This window comes from Heptranchias perlo, chromosome 18 (assembly GCF_035084215.1).
Source record: "Heptranchias perlo isolate sHepPer1 chromosome 18, sHepPer1.hap1, whole genome shotgun sequence".
NCBI lineage: Eukaryota > Metazoa > Chordata > Chondrichthyes > Hexanchiformes > Hexanchidae > Heptranchias > Heptranchias perlo.
This window is the reverse complement of record NC_090342.1, coordinates 4,037,476-4,057,102: the sequence shown is the minus strand read 5'-3', so window position 1 is coordinate 4,057,102 and position 19,627 is coordinate 4,037,476. Positions and strand designations below refer to the sequence as shown.

Here is a 19,627-nt window from a genome sequence, read left to right as displayed (position 1 = left end):
ATGTCCCTGTTTTTATACTTTATGATCACTAGAGCAGGATTGATGATTTCTGTCTCTTGCGATCAATCAATATCTCCCGTGGTCTAATTGCTGCTTTTATAATATACAGGACTTAACAGGTCTGGAGCAGATGCTGATCAATTGCTCAAAGATGGTTCCCACAAATGCCACTCAAATCGATAGAGTCCCTCCCACCCAAGAGGCATATTATGACCCAAACTTGGTAAGAATTTGCAAATAAACTAACCCCCAGCCCCACCCTCACCCCAGTTGATGCAATATAGTAACAAACATTCTGCTTGGTAAGATTAAACTTTTTTTTTGAGGTTTCCTTATGTGTCATGCACCTTCCCCAACCAAAAGAAGGGACTTGGTACTTGTTTCCAAGATTCTGCTGCTATGTACAAGGTCATTAGGAATTGTACGAGTGGGATCCAGGGTGATTGGATCATGTTTTCCCCTCACCCTTTTTCCATGTGGAAGTATTTGGTTTTTCCTCATTGCCATTCTGTTATGGTATGACTAAGATTGGAAAGTCACTATGTGGGAATTGTGGACACAAAGCTGTGTTTCTGTCACTGTGTAGTGCAGCAGGTTGGATCTCTCAAACTGTGCCCTTGATAGGGGAGATTTTATGTCTACAGTGCAATAATTTTATTAATATTTTATAATGCTCTTGTTAAAACTGATTCCGGGGTCCCAGTTGAAAACAGATTAGTCAGCAAATGATTTGAAACTTGTAATATGAGCTTTAGATGAGAATGACACTGAGTTTTAACTAACATTCTGTTTTTTAACATAATAATTGTATCATGCTCTGTTGTCCAACAATCATTTTCTATTACTAGAGTAGAATATTTAGAACAATCCAGTTGTGACTTGATAAGCTATTTGGCTGCATTTGTAAAAAGTGAATTCTGTGTAATACATACCCTGGAAATAGTGGTAATATAATGCAAGGCACACAATGTCTTGATGTCCTGAATACTGGGTAATTTTTCTTCGTGTTGTCTGGCTCTGTTGAATAATACTCAGCACAGTAAGACCAAAGAAAAATGCTCCATTCGGAATATTTTGCCAGTGTTTTATATAACTCTCAAAGGCTAGTTGGCTAAATCAAACTTCAAAGTTGATGCAGGCAATTTAAAACTAAAATAAATTTGAGAGATGGAAATTTCTATTTTTTATTTCTGTGCATCTTTAAGTAATGTTATTTTTATAATGACAATAAAAACAACTTTAATTTATAGAGCACCGCAAAAGCAAAATTTGACAAAAATGGATGCCAAGCCAAAGAAGATGATATTAGGAGGGGTGACCAAAAGCTTGGTCAAAGAGGTGGGTTTAATGGGGGTCTTAAAGAAGGAGAGAGAGGTGAAGAGGTTTAGGGAAAGAATTCCAGAGCATTTTAATTTAACTTGGGGATGAGATTTCATGTTTGTTTTAAATTTAATGTGGTAAATTCAAATTGCAGGTCTTCTAGTTAATTAACACTTGAATTTTTTTTTAAATCATGTTTGCTGCAGCCTCCAGTGACTAAAGGACTTGTGATCAACTGCAAACCCATTACTGACCGTATTCGCAAAGCTTATAAAGACAAAAATAAATACAAGTATGTCAAGCAATTGAATAACGTTTTTCCTCTTCAAAATACTGTTTGCAAATAACCAAACCCAAATTCCACATATTTCCAATAATGCTATCGTGAAATAATTAACTTAAGTGTTTGCAGGCTTCGTAACAGCATCAGCCTTTTGCTTTATCTTTCGACGTGGAGGATGTTTCTACTCGGAATTAAAACTTTATTTTTCCATTTTGAGCAGCGCTGCCAGCAACAGGCACTCCCAGAATAGGGATAGTACCTTTAGTTTCAGAGTGAAGCTCCCGCTACTCTGCCCAGAAACATGCCTTACTCCTCCCACTCCAGTACACTAATGTGATCTTTTCCACCATTTGACATATCAACCATGCTCATAACTTCACTGCAAAATTGTCAGTCTATACTTACGTAGCCAATTTGTGCATTATATGTGCATCCACTGGAAGCTGGATCGACACTGGCCATATTAATTTCATGTAGGATCATTACAGCTGGCAGAGAGGTGACTTTGTCCCATCAGTCTGGGCTGGATTCAAATGTAAGCACCAAAATCGCTCTCCCACTGACTTTTGCCAACTCCTGTGTTGGTGAACTACTTGTCCTCTGCTTATTATTTCTGCCTGGTAACAAAGCACAATTTGAAAGCTTTGTGTGAGGAGTTATAGGCACAGACCTTTCTCATACCATTTTATATTGTACATTTTAATAGTCTAATATGCTTTAATATCAGACCATCTAGTGATGTTCTCATCCTAGAATGTGAATATGTTAAGCATTTTGATTAAAAGTTCATGGATTAATCTTCACTTTTTCAATACTCAGGTTTGAAATCATGGGAGAAGAGGAGATTGCTTTTAAAATGATTCGTACTAATGTTTCTCATGTTGTTGGCCAATTGGATGACATCCGAAGAAACCCTAGGTATATGTGTGAGAGTAACTACAGCAAAGAGCATCCCAATGAATGGATTATAATATCTGATAATACTTTTCTTTATATATTCTTTACATTGAAACATCTTAAAGCACTTTACACAATTAATTATTTTTGAAGTGCATGACTTATGTATGGGCTGTATGGCCTCCTTGTGTGGGAATAAATTCTACGACTATAAAAGGGTGTGGGGTGACGGCAAGGGAATGGGATCAGGTACATAGCTTTGAGAACCTTTGCAAGCCTCCTATGCTGTAAGATTCTATGTGAATAAAATAGGAATCACTTTGAAAAGTTATTTGGAAAGCTATTTAATTTTTCACGTGGGACTAGTTCTGATTAACGGCTCACTTCATAAAGAGAACCAAGTATTTGAACAGGGGATGGGAAAAAGCTCCTAAATTATTCTTGCGTGTTGAAATGGCAAATGTGGAAAGATATTTGCACCAAATTTGGCTGTGTACGCAAATAAAATCAACCATTAGAAGCCGCTAAAATTGCACTGAAATTACAATTGTAAACAATTTTACAACACCAAGTTTATAGTCCAGCAATTTTATTTGAAATTCACAAGCTTTCGGAGGCTTCCTCCTTCCTCAGGTGAATGTGGAAATCACATTCCAGCTCAAAAAAAATGGTGTGATGACTCATTTGTTAGTGCAGTCACAAGTTGATCGTGACATCTGAATCACAAGTTCATTACTTTTCATGATTGGTCACTCATTTTTTATATACTTTCTGCTGTGGAATGGTTTTGAGAGTTGTATTTGAGTCTAGGGATTTGATAGTGCACGATAGCAAGAACTTGAGTTCTATGTTCAAATTTGTCAGCCACAACTCGTTTTATATAAATTCATATTGAATGTTCTTCATTAACTCACGTCCAAAGGAAATGCAATAAATGTTTTTATGAATTTTCAACGGGCTTTTGATAGGAAGCTTGTTGCTAAAATTATGACACTTATTAAAGGGAGTGTGGAGGCACAGATAGGAAGTTGGTTAAAGGGCAGAAAACAGTAGTGGTTAATCATTTTTTTCAGGCTAGAAGGATGTAAACAGTGCTGTGCTCTAGGAGTCAGTATTGGGACCAATAATAATCTCAACATATAAATGATGTGATCCGTAAGGGGCACAATATCAACATTTGTGGATTTAAAAAAAAGAATACGGAGAGGACTAAGCATTTTCAGGAAGACATAGGCTAGTAGGTCAGATGAAATTTTATGCAGAGAGATGTGTGATGATACATTTTGGGAGGAAGAATAAAGAGAGGATTTATACACTAAACAAAACTTTAAATGGAGCAGAAAGACTGACAGGTTTAGATGCACAGATCTTTAAAAGTGAAAGGACAAGTTGATAAAGCTGTATTTAAAAGTATATGGGATCCTAGGTTTTATCATTGGGGCATAGAATACAAAAGCAATGAGGTGCTGATAAATCCTGTTCAAATTATTCTTTAGGCTTCAGTTAGATTGCATCCACTTCTGGGAGCCTTACTTTAGGAAGGCTGTCAAGCCCATGGAAAGGGTGCAGAAGAGATTCACAAATACCAAGGAGAGCCTTTAGTAATGAGAGACTTGAGAAAGTGAAACTATTCTGTTTAGAACAAAGATGGTAACTAGAGTGCTTGACGTTAAGAAGAGATGTAATAGAAATGTTCAAAGTCATGAATGGTTTTGATGAGGTAAATTGGGAAAAATTATTTTTACTTGTCAATGAGTTGGTAACTAGAGGGAATAAATTTAAGATCATCGCCAAAAGATTGAAGGGAGGAGTTAACAGAATTTTTTTTTTGCACAGAGGGTTGTTGGGAACAGAAACAGTGGTGGAAATAGAATCCATAATAGCTTTTAAAAGGAAAGTGGATAAATATTTGAAACTGTGTAAAAGGATATGGGGAAAAGATAGGGAATGGAGCTATGTGGATAGCTCTTTCAAAGAGCCAGCACAGGTGCGATGGGCCAAATGGCTGCCTTCACTGCTGTAAAATTCTGTGATTTTAGGTCTTATCTTAATGTCCAGATTTATTCCTGACTACAGAGGTAATGAAAACCAGCCTTACTATTCATAGTTTTTGTCACATCATTGTAAAAATTCTCAGTGTTACAGGCTCAACAAAACTTATTAATAATGTGGGGAACTTCATAATTTTTTTGAACTGTATTCACAAATGTGTGAATTTGGCAAGTTTTTAACATACGGTATATGTCAATTCTTTGGAAAAAAGTGAGTTGTATTTTTAAATGGTGATGAGTCGTCTTACCTAGATAGAATCATAAAAAATTTACGGCAGGAGACCATTCGGCCCATCGTGACCACGCTGGCCAAAAATGAGCCGCCCAGCCTAATCCCACTTTCCAGCTCTTGATCCGTAGCCTTGTAGGTCACGGCACTTCAGGTGCATATCCAGGTATTTTTTACATGAGTTGATGGTTTCTGCCTCTATCACCCTTTCAGGAAGTGAGTTTCAGACCCCCACCACCCTCTGGGTGAAAAATCTTTTCCTCAGCTCCCCTCTAATCCTTCTACCAATGACTTCAAATCTATGTCCTCTGGTTATTGACCTCTCTGCTAAGGGTAATAGGTCCTTCCTATCCACTCTAGGCCCCTCATAATTTTGTACACCTCAATTAAATCACTCCTCAGCCTCCTCTGTTCCAAAGAGAACGACCCCAGCCTATCCAATCTTTCCTCATAGCTAAAATTCTCCAGTCCTGGCAATATCCTCGTAAATCTCCTCTGTGCCCTCTCTAGTGCAATTACATCCTTCCTGTAATGTGGTGACCAGAACTATACACAGTACTCAAGCTGTGGCCTAACCAGTGTTCTATGCAGTTCCAGCATAACCTCCCTGCTCTTATATTCTATGCCTTGGCTAATAAAGGAAAGTATTCCATATGCCTTCTTAACCACCTTATCTACCTGTCCTGCTACCTTCAGGGATCTGTGGACATGCACTCCAAGGTCCCTCACTTCCTCTACACCTCTCAGTATCCACCCATTTATTATGTACTCCCTTGCCTTGTTTGCCCTCCCCAAATGCATTACCTCACATTTCTTCGGATTGAATTCCATTTGCCACTTTTCTGCCACCCGACTCGTCCTTTGATATCTTCCTGCAGTCTACAGCTTTCCTCCTCACTCTCAACCACACGGCCTATTTCTGTATCATCTGCAAACTTCTTAATCATGCCCCCTACATTAAAGTCCAAATCATTAATATATATCACAAAAAACAAGGGACCTATTACAGAGCCCTGTGGAATCCCACTGGAAACAGCCTTCCAGTCACAAAAACAACCATCGACCATTACCCTTTGCTTCCTGCCACTGAGCCAATTTTGGATCCAACTTGCTACTCTCCCTTGGATCCCATGGGCTTGTACTTTTTTGACCAGTCTGCCATGTGGGACTGTCAAAAGCCTTGCTAAAATCCACGTAGACTACATCAAATGCACTAGCCTCATCGACCCTCCTATTTACCTCCTCAAAAAATTCAATCAAGTTAGTCAGACACAACCTTCCCTTAACAAATCCATGTCGACTGTCCTTGATTACTCCATGCCTTTCGAAGTGACGGTTTATCCTGTCCCTCAGAATTGATTCCAATAATTTGCCCACTACTGCGATTAGACTGACTGTCCTATAATTACTCGGTCTATCCCTCGCTCCCTTTTTAAACAATGTTACAACATTAGCAGTCCTCCAATCCTCCGGCACCACGCCTGTATCCAGTGAGGATTGGAAAATGATGGTCAGAGCCTCCGCTGTTTCCTCCCTTGCTTCTTTTAACAGCCTAGGATACATTTTATCCGGCCCTGGTGATCTATCTACTGTCAAAGATGCTAATCCCCTTAATACTTCCTCTCTCACTGGGTTTATCCCATCCAATATTTCACACTGCTCCTTCTTAATTACAATGTCTGCATCGTCCCCCTCTTTTGTGAAAACTGACGCAAGGTATTCATTAAGAACCGTACCAACATCTTCCACCTCCACACGTAGGTTACCTTTTTGGTCTCTAATAGGCCCTACTCTTTCCTTAGTTATCCTCTTGCTCTTAATGTATTTATAAAACATTTTTGGGTTTTCCTTGATTTTACTGTGATCTATAAACAAAATAAGTATCCTCTTTTATTGAAAAGGACATGCATTAGTCTCAAATATTTTTGTGTAGTAAACAGCATGGTTTGAAATATTTTGAATCACTCTCATAGATTTGATAAATATGTTTCAAATAATGAACTCTGAACACTACCCGATGTATGACCCTGAGTTTGCAATATTTAATGACCAATATTTGACCGTTGTTCCAAATCTGCTTCTCCATGTTCCTGCAGGAAATTTGTTTGTTTAAATGACAACATTGACCATAATCATAAGGATGCAGCCACAGTGAAGGCAGTGCTTCGAGATTTCTATGAGTCATTGTTCCCAGTAGCTTCCCAGTTTGAACTGCCAAGAGAGTACCGCAACAGATTTCTCCATATGCATGAGCTTCGGGAATGGTAAGTGAAGCTTTAAACCTTTAATTAAAGGTGAAAGTAAGTCTAGGAGGCCACTTGTTATTCAGTGTACTTCCCCATTTTATAGGAAATTAATATTCTGTCCAGAATTTTCATTTGACACTTTTATAAAAGCATCAAGTTTATTTCTTGCGTGGAAACTCTTGGTTTAGGTTTTTCTCCTTTCTAGGCCACTCTGGTGACGTCATTAGGGAGCATCCTTGTGCATTCAGAAGCAGCTTCATAGGAAAATGTGCAAACTGCGGCTTCAGACCAGCCTGAGAACTGTGCTGGAGTCATGGGACCCCAGGAAACCATGCTATAGGCTTTTTTAAAACACTATATACGTAATTGGTTTTGGAGGATGAATATTGCTTGTTGAAAACAAGTCCGATTATGCTATCTTCCTTAAACCACCTTTACCTCAATACTGGTCAGTGAGGAAACAGGGAATGTTGAAAAAATAACAAAAATGAACTGATTCATTTTCTTTGGGAGTGCTGTGTTCTATACAATCCATAATTTAGAACTTTAGCTTTTTCTCTGTCACAAAATTTAACCCCACACTGCAAGAGAACTCGATACCGTCCAGTTTTACTATGTTAAAGGTGCTATATATTTGCAAGTTGTTGTAGTATATTTTCAAACTTAAGAGGGCAGAATTTGAAAATGAGCTTGGATCTTATTACAATTGGGATTATTTTGAAATAAACTGTCAGAGTGCCCTGAATGACAACTTGACTGAAGCATTAAAACATTTTTACCAATTCTCAATTAAGCATGCACATACAATTTGAACAGTGTTCAATATTAATGACTTGGATGAAGAGACCGAGTGTAGTGTATCCAAGTTTGCTGACAGTACAAAGCTAGGTGGGAAAGTAAACTGTGAGGAGGACACAAAGGGCACGATATTAGGAGGGAGGCGGGTTGGCAGCTGGGGGGTGGACTGGGCGCGTGGGTAACGCGCCCAGTGAATTCGAGGTGCTCCGCACGCAATCGCAGCTTAATTGAAGGTACTTACCTTGGCTTCCGGGTTTCGTGCTGGAAAACTGCGCAGCGGGCGGACTGCGCAGCCTCATCATAGGCTGTCAGCTGGAGGAGCCCTATTTAAAGGGGCGGTCCTCCACTGACTAATGCTGCAGAAAATATGCAAAATTACAGGATGGAGCAGCCCAGGGGAAAGGCTGCTCCCAGGTTTAATGATGCCTCACTCCAGGTCTTACTGGATGGGATGAGGAGGAGGGGGAGGACAGAGATCTTCTCCCTAGCGGACGGGTGGAAGTGGCCTGCCTCTGCCACCACGGAGGCCTGGATCGAGGTGACAGAGGAGGTCACCTGCACCACCAACATATCGCGCACCTGCATAGAGTGCAGGAGGCGCTTCAATGACCTAAGTAGGTCAGCCGAAGTGAGTACACTTACTCATTCCCCTACACTCCGTCTGCCACATCACCGCCCCCACCCCACATCTCCTTCTGCACTGCCAACACTACTCTATCACGTCACTCCTCACACCCACTCAAAGCTCATCTTCATCTTACTTGCACTTACTCACCTCACCAGTACTCATCCCACCATTACCACTCAACCCAATCCTTATACAATCTCATGGCTCTGTCTCATACTCACCCTCTCGTGCATCTCTTTCACGGTCAGCCTTACTCAACCTGCCACTACCTGTGCTGCAGCCACAGGGCATGCACCACATATGTGCAGTAGGAAGCGTAAGGCAAACGTGTCGTGAGCATTAAGGGGATCCACAAGGGTGTTTGAGGGTTTGTCATGGTTTTTACTTATATTTGATTTCTGATCAACTCACATTACATTGTCACCACTACTGCCACATCATTGCAAATCTTGTCTGATTTGTGCAATAATGCCCTTTCCTGAGGATCACTATGAAGGCCCACAACTGATGCCACCCATTGTGTCACTGCAGAGTGGGTGTAGGTGTATTTGCAGGGCTCTTTTGTGCAGACGACTGAGAGATGTCGGCGATGTCCCCGGTAGCACCCTGGAAGGATGCGAAGGAGAAGTTGTTGAGGGCAGTGGTGACTTTGATAGCGACAGGTAAGAAGATGGTGCTCGAGCCAGCCGGGAGCAGCTCGGCATGAAGGAGGCTGCAGATGTCCACGACCACATGTCGAGTGACTCTGAGCCTCCGTAGGCACTGCTGCTCAGAGAGGCCCAGGAAGCTGAGCCTCGGTCTGTAGACCCTGTGGCGAGGGTAGTGCCTTCTGCGATGCATCTCTCTCTGTGCTTGCCCTCCCTCCTGCTGTGCAGGTGGATGTGTCACAGCACTGTGTTGTGGAGCTCCACGTGTCAGAGGTGGACGGCGAGGCTGGTGATGCTGTTCGTTCTCTGAGGAGGTCATGACTGCAGCTATGCCGGCCCCCATCCGGAAGATGTACGTTTGAGGGGGTCCACAAGGTAGGTAAATGTGTCTGCACACCGGGGTAAGTGTGCAAGTTTGTGAATTTTATTGTTAGGAGGAGGGTGGTGGAAGCCAAACTTTGTCCAAAGTGACAGAGTGGCCTCCTGCAATGAGTGAGGGTCTCTTTCCCCCCCCCTCCCCCCCAACCACCTGTCAAATGGACCTTTGCAGCTGCCACAGGCTGATGGCTGCAACATGTCCATTTCAACTGGGAGTGTTTCCCCCAGTACGGGAAACAGTCTCAGTTGAGTTGAAAATCCCACCCCTCCTAAAATATCATGTCAATCAGGTCTGCTAACGACCTGAAGTATCTATTTAATTAGTTTAAGTGGCATCCCGCCAGCTTTAATTGCCGGCGGGAGTCCCGCATGCGGGGGCTGCGCATGCATGTAAGCGCGTCACTGGGGAACCCGGAAGTGGGCGGGTTGGAGCCAGGCTCCGGACCCGCCCCGGGAATCCCCGATTTTCGGAGCCCCCCCGCCACGAACCCGTCTGCTCAGAGGTCCGAAAATCGAGCCCAAAGAGTCTACAAAGGGATACAGACAGGTTAAGTGAGTGGGCAAGAAGGTGGCTGATGGAGTATAATGTGGGGAAATGTGAGGTTATTCACTTTGGTAGGAAGAATAGAAAAACAGAATATTTTTTAAATGGTGAAAAACTATTAAATATTGGTGTCCAGAGAGACTTGGGTGTCCTCATACAAGAAACACAAACAGTTAGGATGCAGGTACAGCAAGCAATTAGGAAGGCAAATGGCACGTTGACCTTTATTGCAAGGGGGTTGGAGTACAAGAGTAAAGAAGTCTTACTACAATTGTACAGGGCTTTAGTGAGACCTCACCTAGAGTGCTGCGTACAGTTTTGGTCTCCTTACCTAAGGAAGGATATACTTGCCTTAGAGGCAGTGTAACAAAGGTTCACTAGATTAATTTCTGGGTTGAGAGGGTTGTCCTATGAAGAGTGATCGAGTAGAATGGGCCTATACTCTCTGGAGTTTAGAAGAATGAGAGGAGATCTCATTGAAACATATAAGATTCTGAGGGGGCTTGACAGGGTAGAGGCTAAGAGGTTGTTTCCCCTCGCTGGAGAGTCTAGAACTAGAGGGCATAGTCGCAGGATATGAGGTTGACCATGTAAGACTGAGATGAGGCATTTCTTCACTCAGAGGGTTGTGAATCTTTGGAATTCTCTATCCTAGAGAGCTGTGGATGCTGAGTCATTGAGTATATTCAGGGCTGAAGTAGATAAATTTTTGGACTCTAGGGGAATCAAAGGATGTGGGGATTGGGCAGGAAAGTGGAGTTGAGGTTGAAGATCAGCCATGACCTGATTGAATGGCAGAGCAGGCTCGAGGGACCGTATGGCCTATTCCTGCTCCTATTTCTTATGTTCTTAGAGCCTTTGAGACCTATGGAGCCTTATGTCATAGTCATTCATTTTTATAGTCCAGAAAAAAAGCGGTTTGGCCCAACACACCTGGTCCAGTTCTCTGAAAGAGCTATAAACTTCATCCTATTCTCCTGTCCTTTCCCTATATCCTTATACATCCTTTGTTTCTCAAATATTTATCCATTTTCCTTTTAAAATCTATTACGAATTGTGATTCCTCCATTGTTTCTGGTAGGCTATTCCATGACGTAACATTCCCTATATGTGTAAAAATAATTCATTCCTAACCCCTCATGTGACCAGTGAAAACTGTTCACAGTTTACCCCTGTAGGTTAGAGCCATCTAATGTTACCAAGAATAGCTGTCAGCTTATTTACACTTACCATTTATCAGTTTTAATTACAGTCAATTAAACAGCAACTAATTATATACAACTCTAGAGTAATGTAATGTGAAAGCTCATCAAGCAGTAATTTGAATTCAAAAATATGTTGTACTTCTTTATCAATATGACACGGGAAGTGATTTATTGAAGTCAAAACATATTACCTTTTTTATATGGCAGAAGGTTTATGGTTCCAACTGTCATCACTTCAAAGCAGATAAATATAATCATGTTAACACGAATATTTAAGACTCTATTTGGCCACTAACCCTTGACTAAGAAATGGATACACGCATTTCAAATAAGACCTCAGAAGTCACCAGAAAAGATGACTTGGTGCAGTAGTAGATTCAAGGGACAGCATGGATTCTGATCTGTCACTTTCCCTGATGGCATGTTCCTGATCTCAACTGGGTTTTCTGGGGAAGGGTTTCCCAGCAAAGGATGGAGAATTAGAAGACATTGAAACATAATGCTTTCCACGTGATGAGACAAGGCATCCTACCTGAAAAGATATCTTTTCCTTACCTCAGTCAGAATCCTATGTGCCTGTTAAATGGATAATTGTTCCTTTTTAAAAAAAAATTCAGCCAAGTTGTAATTCAGTAGCCGTTTATTTCTAAAATTCCAAAGTGAAATAAAATTCCAGTGGACATGCTCTTAATGAGAAAACTGAAGAGTGTTGCATGAGGGACTTGCACAAGCTCAGGTAAATAATTTGCAGAAAGGGCCAAAACTAAGTGTAATTTTTAAAATTAAAAACAGAAAGAATGAATTAGGTGACTCGAGCTGAATTGTTAGGTGAGAGCACTGATTTAAGACCAGGATTATTGTGTACTGTGGAAATGCAAATTGCACTCTGACATGATTTGCATATAGATGGGACTTTGAACCTGGAACATTGGAGTTCCTAAATGAACTGTTATGTAACTCCAGTTATCTACTGTTAATAGATTTTTGTAATATAATCTGGAAATTTGTTTACATTTGAACGCAATGTTTCTTTGCGTTTGTTGCAATCTGAGTACGCTGGGGATAATTAGTGAACTCATTTAGCAGACTTTCTGTGTTAAATACAGATTATGGCTGCTAAAATTGCTTTATATGTCCTTCATTTGTAATTGGACTGGATCACCATGGATTTTAAAAGGAACTGTTATTCCCAACCAAATGCTTGAATTATTTTAATCATTGAAAAGTGCACTTGTTCCTAAACTCACTGTGGAAGTTGATGTAACTCTAGGGTCAATTTTTTAAAAATGAAAAGGCAATTGAAAAATGAACCCATGCCTGCTTGCTGCAGCCACCTTTCCCCCTATTATTCTCTCCACCTCCCATGCTTCTGACCAGCTGATGATTGCTGACATTCCAGCACCCTATTTATTGCCCATGTAAATGCCTCCATTGACCACATATTACCCAAATTTCATGTACACTCAGTGGCCAGTGAGCCCCTGACCTACCTACCCTATTTAGCATAAGTCTCCTGCTGAAGAAAGATCTCAGCCCTGTAGATGTGTAGTGCTGCTCAAATTTATAGAGCTGTTCTTTTTAAATCCTCGATATGGGGAACTGGGTGTAGTGGGTGAGACATTGGCCATTTGCTATTGGAACCAGAGTTCAAATCCAGCCCAGACAAATTGGAATAAAAGTCTGCTTTGCTGGTTACAACAGATGTGTGGGCATGAATCTGCAGTACAAAACTGCTCCTCATTTGACACTAAATGTTTAGTCTTCGTCAGGGCCACAGGGTAGCTAGTATTGAAAAATTTTACATTTGTGCAGTAGGGGGTGCTGCCCATTGTTGGGGCTAAGTACAGGGACTTTACTCTGCATTTGGCTGTGCTATATGCAGAAATGGGAACACAAAAGACTTAAGAAAAAAAAATCCTTAACATTTGCTTGTGCAAGTAGCATGTAATGTATAATGTACTGTGATATAAAAAAGTGTTAAAACTTTGCAAAATTCAAATTTGGCTATTTAAAAGATTGAGCTTTGGAAGTAAAAGATAACTTGATACAGCTGTGGCAGTTTTGATAGTGTGCCAGAACAACTTGAAAAAAATTATTTTGGGGGAGGACAGATCTGAATATTCAAAAATACATTTGCCACTATACTGTTAAAATCTCTGCGACGAAGACTAGTTGAAATAAATTTTGCTTAGAGGTGAAGAAGGTCTTGTGGTACTTAAGCTCTCATTTTATACAAACACCTATTTTATACACTTTACTATTTTTCACAGGTATACATTTGCCTTCTGATGTAAAATCAAAATTTTGCTATATTGTGTATAATTTTTTTGTATTAAATGACAAAATAAAAGGCTTGGACTAATCTGTGTTCTTGATTAATGGCTTCAAATTGTAGGATGTGTAATATTCTCATTTAGTCAAGTTTCAGCATGGTTTAAAACCTACCTCTCTGATCAATCACCTGTCATAATATCTCCTTATGTGGCTCAGTGTCAAATTTTGTTTGGTAACACTCATGTGAAGCACTTTGGTTCGTTTTACTATATTAAAGGCGTGATATAAATGCAGGTTATTGTTATTGTTGTTAAGACATTGCACTTTCCCACCTTAAGTACCCAGGTGACTATTTCAACATGGGTTGTATTACAGCCAAAAATGAAATGTGTGCTTAGAAGTCAAGCAGGAAAATCCGATTCATTAGAAACATAGAAAATAGGAGCGGGAGTAGGCCATTCGGCCCTTCGAGCCTGCTCCGCCGTTCAATATAATCTTGGCTGATCCTCTATCGCAATACCATATTCCTGCTCTCTCCCCATACCCATTGATGCCTTTTGTGTCTAGAAATCTATCCAGCTCCTTCTTAAATATATTCAGTGACTTGGCCTTCATAGCCTTCTGTGGTAGAGAATTCCACAGTTTCACCACCCTATGAGTGAAAAAATTTCTCCTCGTTTCAGTCCTAAATGTCCTACCCCGTATCCTTGTTCGAGACCCCCAGCCAGGGGAAACATCCTCCCTGCATCCAGTCTGTCTAGCCCTGTCAGAATTTTATATGTTTCAATGAGATCCCCTCTCATTCTTCTAAACTCGAGTGAATACAAGTCTAGCCGACCCAATCTCTCCTCATACAACAGTCCTGCCATCCCAGGAATCAGTCTGGTGAACCTTTGCTGCACTCCCTCTATGGCAAGTATATCTTTTCTTGGGTAAGGAGACCAAAACTGCACACAGTACTCCAGGTGTAGTCTCACCAAGGCCCTGGGCCCTGTATAACTGCAGTAAGACATCCTTGCTCCTGTTCTCAAATCCTTTTGCAATGAAGGCCAACATACGATTTGTTTTACTAACTGCTTGCTGCACCTGCATGTTTGCTTTTAGTGACTGGTGTACAAGGACACCCAGGTCCCTTTGTACATCAACATTTCCCAATCCATCACCACTTAAATAATACTCTGCCTTTCTAATTTTCCTTCCGAAGTGGATAACTTCACATTTATCCATGTTATACTGCATCTGCCATGTATTTGCCCACTCACTCAACTTGTCACCACCTGCCACTCCGAGTTTGAGAGAATCCTGCAGCATCTAAACTGGAACTGCTGTTTCACTTCTGTCATAATATATAATCTGGCAGTACGTCAGCTACCTTGGCTATGCATCAACATACCAAATTTTCTGCTCCTGCAACTCTTGCTGATGCATTGAAATTGGATACAGTCTTGTCTATCAATGACATGTAAGTGGACTGAGTGGTGTCTTTACAGTGTCGTTCTTAGAGTCCTGTCAACTGTGAAATCAGTCAGCATATGGTAGTATTTGGAAGCACTGAGCAAGTCAGTCTGTCTCTCCATGTATTTGTGCTGGTATCTAATGTATTTTCTGCTCTTCATTGAGCCCTAAACATATAAGCACTCTTTTCTTCCCTAGGTGGAAGGTCTTTTTGACTTTTAAAGTTTCTTAATGAATAGATGATTTTTCTTCATGGTTGCAGCCAAGGGTTACTGCCAGGGTTTGTGCCACAGTGATATTTTTCCAAAATACTATCCATCAGCTGGAATCTGAACAGACTGATTCTGGTAGTAGAAAGAAAGAAGAACGAATTTGCATTTGTATGGCACGTTATCTCTTTGGTACATTACAGGTACTTTACAACCAGTAGACCACTTTGTGAAATGCAGTCACTTATATAGGAAAACATAGTAGCCCATTTATATACAATAAGGTCTCTCAAACAGCAAATGAATAAATAATTTGTTTTTCATGATCTTGGTTCAGGGAAGATTGATGGTCAGTACACTGGCAGAAGTCCCTGCTCTTTGAGTATGGGATCATTTACATTCACTTAAACAAGCAGGTAGGCTTTTGGCTTAACATCTCATCCAAAAGATGGCACTTCTGACAATGCAGTCAGAGTACTGCACTGAAATGTCATTCTTAGATTATATGCTCAAATCCTGGACTGGATCTTGAACCCACAATCTTCTGATTCCTTTGAAGATTATGGGGTGATCTAATCGAGGTGTTTAAAATGATAAAAGGATTCGATAGGATCAATAGAGATGAAATTATTTCCTCTGGTAGGGGAATCTAGAAAAATGGGTATAATCTTAAAACTAGAGCCTGGCCATTCAGGATTGAAATCAGGAAGCACTTCCTCACACAAAGGGTAGTAGAAATGTGGAATTCTTCCCCAAAAGGCTATGGATGCTGGGGGGTACACTTTCATGCTCCAATTAGCTACATTGCTTACTAATTGTGTTAAAACTTGAAGTAGATAGCTCCAATTGAATTGAACCTTTTCCTTACAGGAGAGCTTACAGAGACAAGTTGAAGTTCTGGACACATTGTGTACTAGTGACTCTGATTATCTTCACTGTTTCTTCTTTCTTTGCTGAACAGGTGCGTAAATCTTGAATTTTCATAGATACTCTTTCATTAAAAATTATCTTCAAGTGATCACTGCAGATACTGGGACTATTTCCACTGGAGCAGAGAAGGCTAAGAGGAGATTTAAAATAAGTTTTTCAAATGATGAAGAGTTTTGATAGTGAATAGGGAAAGACCATTCCTCTGGTTGGGGAGTCAGCAAGGAAGCTACGTTGGAATGGAAAGTGCGTGGGGCATTAGGATTAGTTTTGGATTGCTCTAGCAAATATTTGGCACAGACACGATGGACTGAATGGCCTCCTCCTATGCTGTAAACTTTTGTGGCTCTACATTTCTAATTCTTATTTGTTTATCAACCATGTACGTTAAAGTAGAATCATTATCCAACCATGAGAAAATCACTGGGACAGTGCTCATTAGGGAATTTCAAAGTCATGAGTGTCTTTTTTTTAATGGAACTTCTTGCTCCACAGACACATTTTCTATTACTTTATCTCCAGTCATCATCAGCTTCAATTTAACCTTGCCTTTTTCTGGATTTTTTTCCTCTTAAAACGAAGGTGGCATTATTCAATGCACCTCTAATTGATGGTAATCAGTATTTATTATTGAACCTGCAGCACAAATCTTACAAAAAGGGGAGTACTGTCTACATCAGAGAGAAATTCATCTAGCACAAAAGACACCACTTTGTCATAAGACCACTCACTGGTCAAGACAGGCTTTCTATTATATTGTATGAGCTGGCTGTATTTTCTGTTATTTGTCCCCTAAATTTAAGTATTAGCTGTCATCAAAAAGACACTCTGGTAGCGTGAGCGCTGGGCCTCCAGATTAAAGATTAGAGATATTCTGACTATCATCTTGGCCAGGATAGCATGCGTTGGAACAGGAGCATCTGACTCTTAGGGTTTATGTCTTGAAGCATCTATTGTAAAAATCAGTAAGTGGGTCTCTGCATTCCATTTCGAAAGTACATTGTAAACCCTTATGTCAACCTACCTAATGGATTTTTCATTATAACACTGTCCGTATTACCTTTGACCTTAAATGTTAACACTTTCTTTTTCCACAGATGCTGCCTGACTTGCTGAGCATTTCCAGCATTTTCTGTTTTTATTGCTAATATTGTAGGCTGGGTGGCGGTAGCATTCTGGTATTGTCACTAACAGGATGTGGGAGGGCAATGCTCACCTAACCCTGTGTCTGGGACTGTGTAATTTGATCCAGTCTGCTGCAGAGTAATTCAAATTCTCTGGAATGTGTACTTTGATCCAGTTATTGTCAGACAGGCTACAGAGTTCAAACAAGGCACAGTGCTAACGCTACTGATTTCAGAGAACAGTCAGCGCTAACGCTACTGATTTCAGAGAACAGACGGCGATGACGCTCCCGAGTTCAGAGAACAGACGGCGCTGGCGCTCCCGAGTTCAGAGAACGCACGGCGCTGGCGCTCCCGAGTTCAGAGAACGCACGGCGCTGGCGCTCCCGAGTTCAGAGAACGCACGGCGCTGGCGCTCCCGAGATCAGAGAACGCACGGCGCTGGCGCTCCCGAGTTCAGAGAACGCACGGCGCTGGCGCTCCCGAGTTCAGAGAACGCACGGCGCTGGCGCTCCCGAGTTCAGAGAACGCACGGCGCTGGCGCTCCCGAGTTCAGAGAACGCACGGCGCTGGCGCTCCCGAGTTCAGAGAACGCACGGCGCTGGCGCTCCCGAGTTCAGAGAACGCACGGCGCTGGCGCTCCCGAGTTCAGAGAACGCACGGCGCTGGCGCTCCCGAGTTCAGAGAACGCACGGCGCTGGCGCTCCCGAGTTCAGAGAACGCACGGCGCTGGCGCTCCCGAGTTCAGAGAACGCACGGCGCTGGCGCTCCCGAGTTCAGAGAACGCACGGCGCTGGCGCTCCCGAGTTCAGAGAACGCACGGCGCTGGCGCTCCCGAGTTCAGAGAACGCACGGCGCTGGCGCTCCCGAGTTCAGAGAACGCACGGCGCTGGCGCTCCCGAGTTCAGAGAACGCACGGCGCTGGCGCTCCCGAGTTCAGAGAACGCACGGCGCTGGCGCTCCCGAGTTCAGAGAACGCACGGCGCTGGCGCTCCCGAGTTCAGAGAACGCACGGCGCTGGCGCTCCCGAGTTCAGAGAACGCACGGCGCTGGCGCTCCCGAGTTCAGAGAACGCACGGCGCTGGCGCTCCCGAGTTCAGAGAACGCACGGCGCTGGCGCTCCCGAGTTCAGAGAACGCACGGCGCTGGCGCTCCCGAGTTCAGAGAACGCACGGCGCTGGCGCTCCCGAGTTCAGAGAACGCACGGCGCTGGCGCTCCCGAGTTCAGAGAACGCACGGCGCTGGCGCTCCCGAGTTCAGAGAACGCACGGCGCTGGCGCTCCCGAGTTCAGAGAACGCACGGCGCTGGCGCTCCCGAGTTCAGAGAACGCACGGCGCTGGCGCTCCCGAGTTCAGAGAACGCACGGCGCTGGCGCTCCCGAGTTCAGAGAACGCACGGCGCTGGCGCTCCCGAGTTCAGAGAACGCACGGCGCTGGCGCTCCCGAGTTCAGAGAACGCACGGCGCTGGCGCTCCCGAGTTCAGAGAACGCACGGCGCTGGCGCTCCCGAGTTCAGAGAACGCACGGCGCTGGCGCTCCCGAGTTCAGAGAACGCACGGCGCTGGCGCTCCCGAGTTCAGAGAACGCACGGCGCTGGCGCTCCCGAGTTCAGAGAACGCACGGCGCTGGCGCTCCCGAGTTCAGAGAACGCACGGCGCTGGCGCTCCCGAGTTCAGAGAACGCACGGCGCTGGCGCTCCCGAGTTCAGAGAACGCACGGCGCTGGCGCTCCCGAGTTCAGAGAACGCACGGCGCTGGCGCTCCCGAGTTCAGAGAACGCACGGCGCTGGCGCTCCCGAGTTCAGAGAACGCACGGCGCTGGCGCTCCCGAGTTCAGAGAACGCACGGCGCTGGCGCTCCCGAGTTCAGAGAACGCACGGCGCTGGCGCTCCCGAGTTCAGAGAACGCACGGCGCTGGCGCTCCCGAGTTCAGAGAACGCACGGCGCTGGCGCTCCCGAGTTCAGAGAACGCACGGCGCTGGCGCTCCCGAGTTCAGAGAACGCACGGCGCTGGCGCTCCCGAGTTCAGAGAACGCACGGCGCTGGCGCTCCCGAGTTCAGAGAACGCACGGCGCTGGCGCTCCCGAGTTCAGAGAACGCACGGCGCTGGCGCTCCCGAGTTCAGAGAACGCACGGCGCTGGCGCTCCCGAGTTCAGAGAACGCACGGCGCTGGCGCTCCCGAGTTCAGAGAACGCACGGCGCTGGCGCTCCCGAGTTCAGAGAACGCACGGCGCTGGCGCTCCCGAGTTCAGAGAACGCACGGCGCTGGCGCTCCCGAGTTCAGAGAACGCACGGCGCTGGCGCTCCCGAGTTCAGAGAACGCACGGCGCTGGCGCTCCCGAGTTCAGAGAACGCACGGCGCTGGCGCTCCCGAGTTCAGAGAACGCACGGCGCTGGCGCTCCCGAGTTCAG

At 43.6% G+C, this 19,627-nt stretch overlaps 1 protein-coding gene across 5 annotated transcripts in view; it reads left to right on the top strand.

Moving 5' to 3' along the window:
* Positions 1 to 19,627, top strand: part of gnptab (N-acetylglucosamine-1-phosphate transferase subunits alpha and beta) — a 119,167-nt gene that overhangs the window by 86,942 nt on the left and 12,598 nt on the right. For all 5 annotated transcript variants that reach the window (XM_067999242.1, XM_067999240.1, XM_067999239.1 and 2 more), the window contains 5 exons: positions 110 to 223; positions 1,527 to 1,612; positions 2,423 to 2,521; positions 6,877 to 7,044; positions 16,035 to 16,125. In XM_067999242.1, the coding sequence (XP_067855343.1) occupies positions 110 to 223; positions 1,527 to 1,612; positions 2,423 to 2,521; positions 6,877 to 7,044; positions 16,035 to 16,125 (558 nt within the window). The remainder of the gene's footprint in view (positions 1 to 109; positions 224 to 1,526; positions 1,613 to 2,422; positions 2,522 to 6,876; positions 7,045 to 16,034; positions 16,126 to 19,627) is intronic.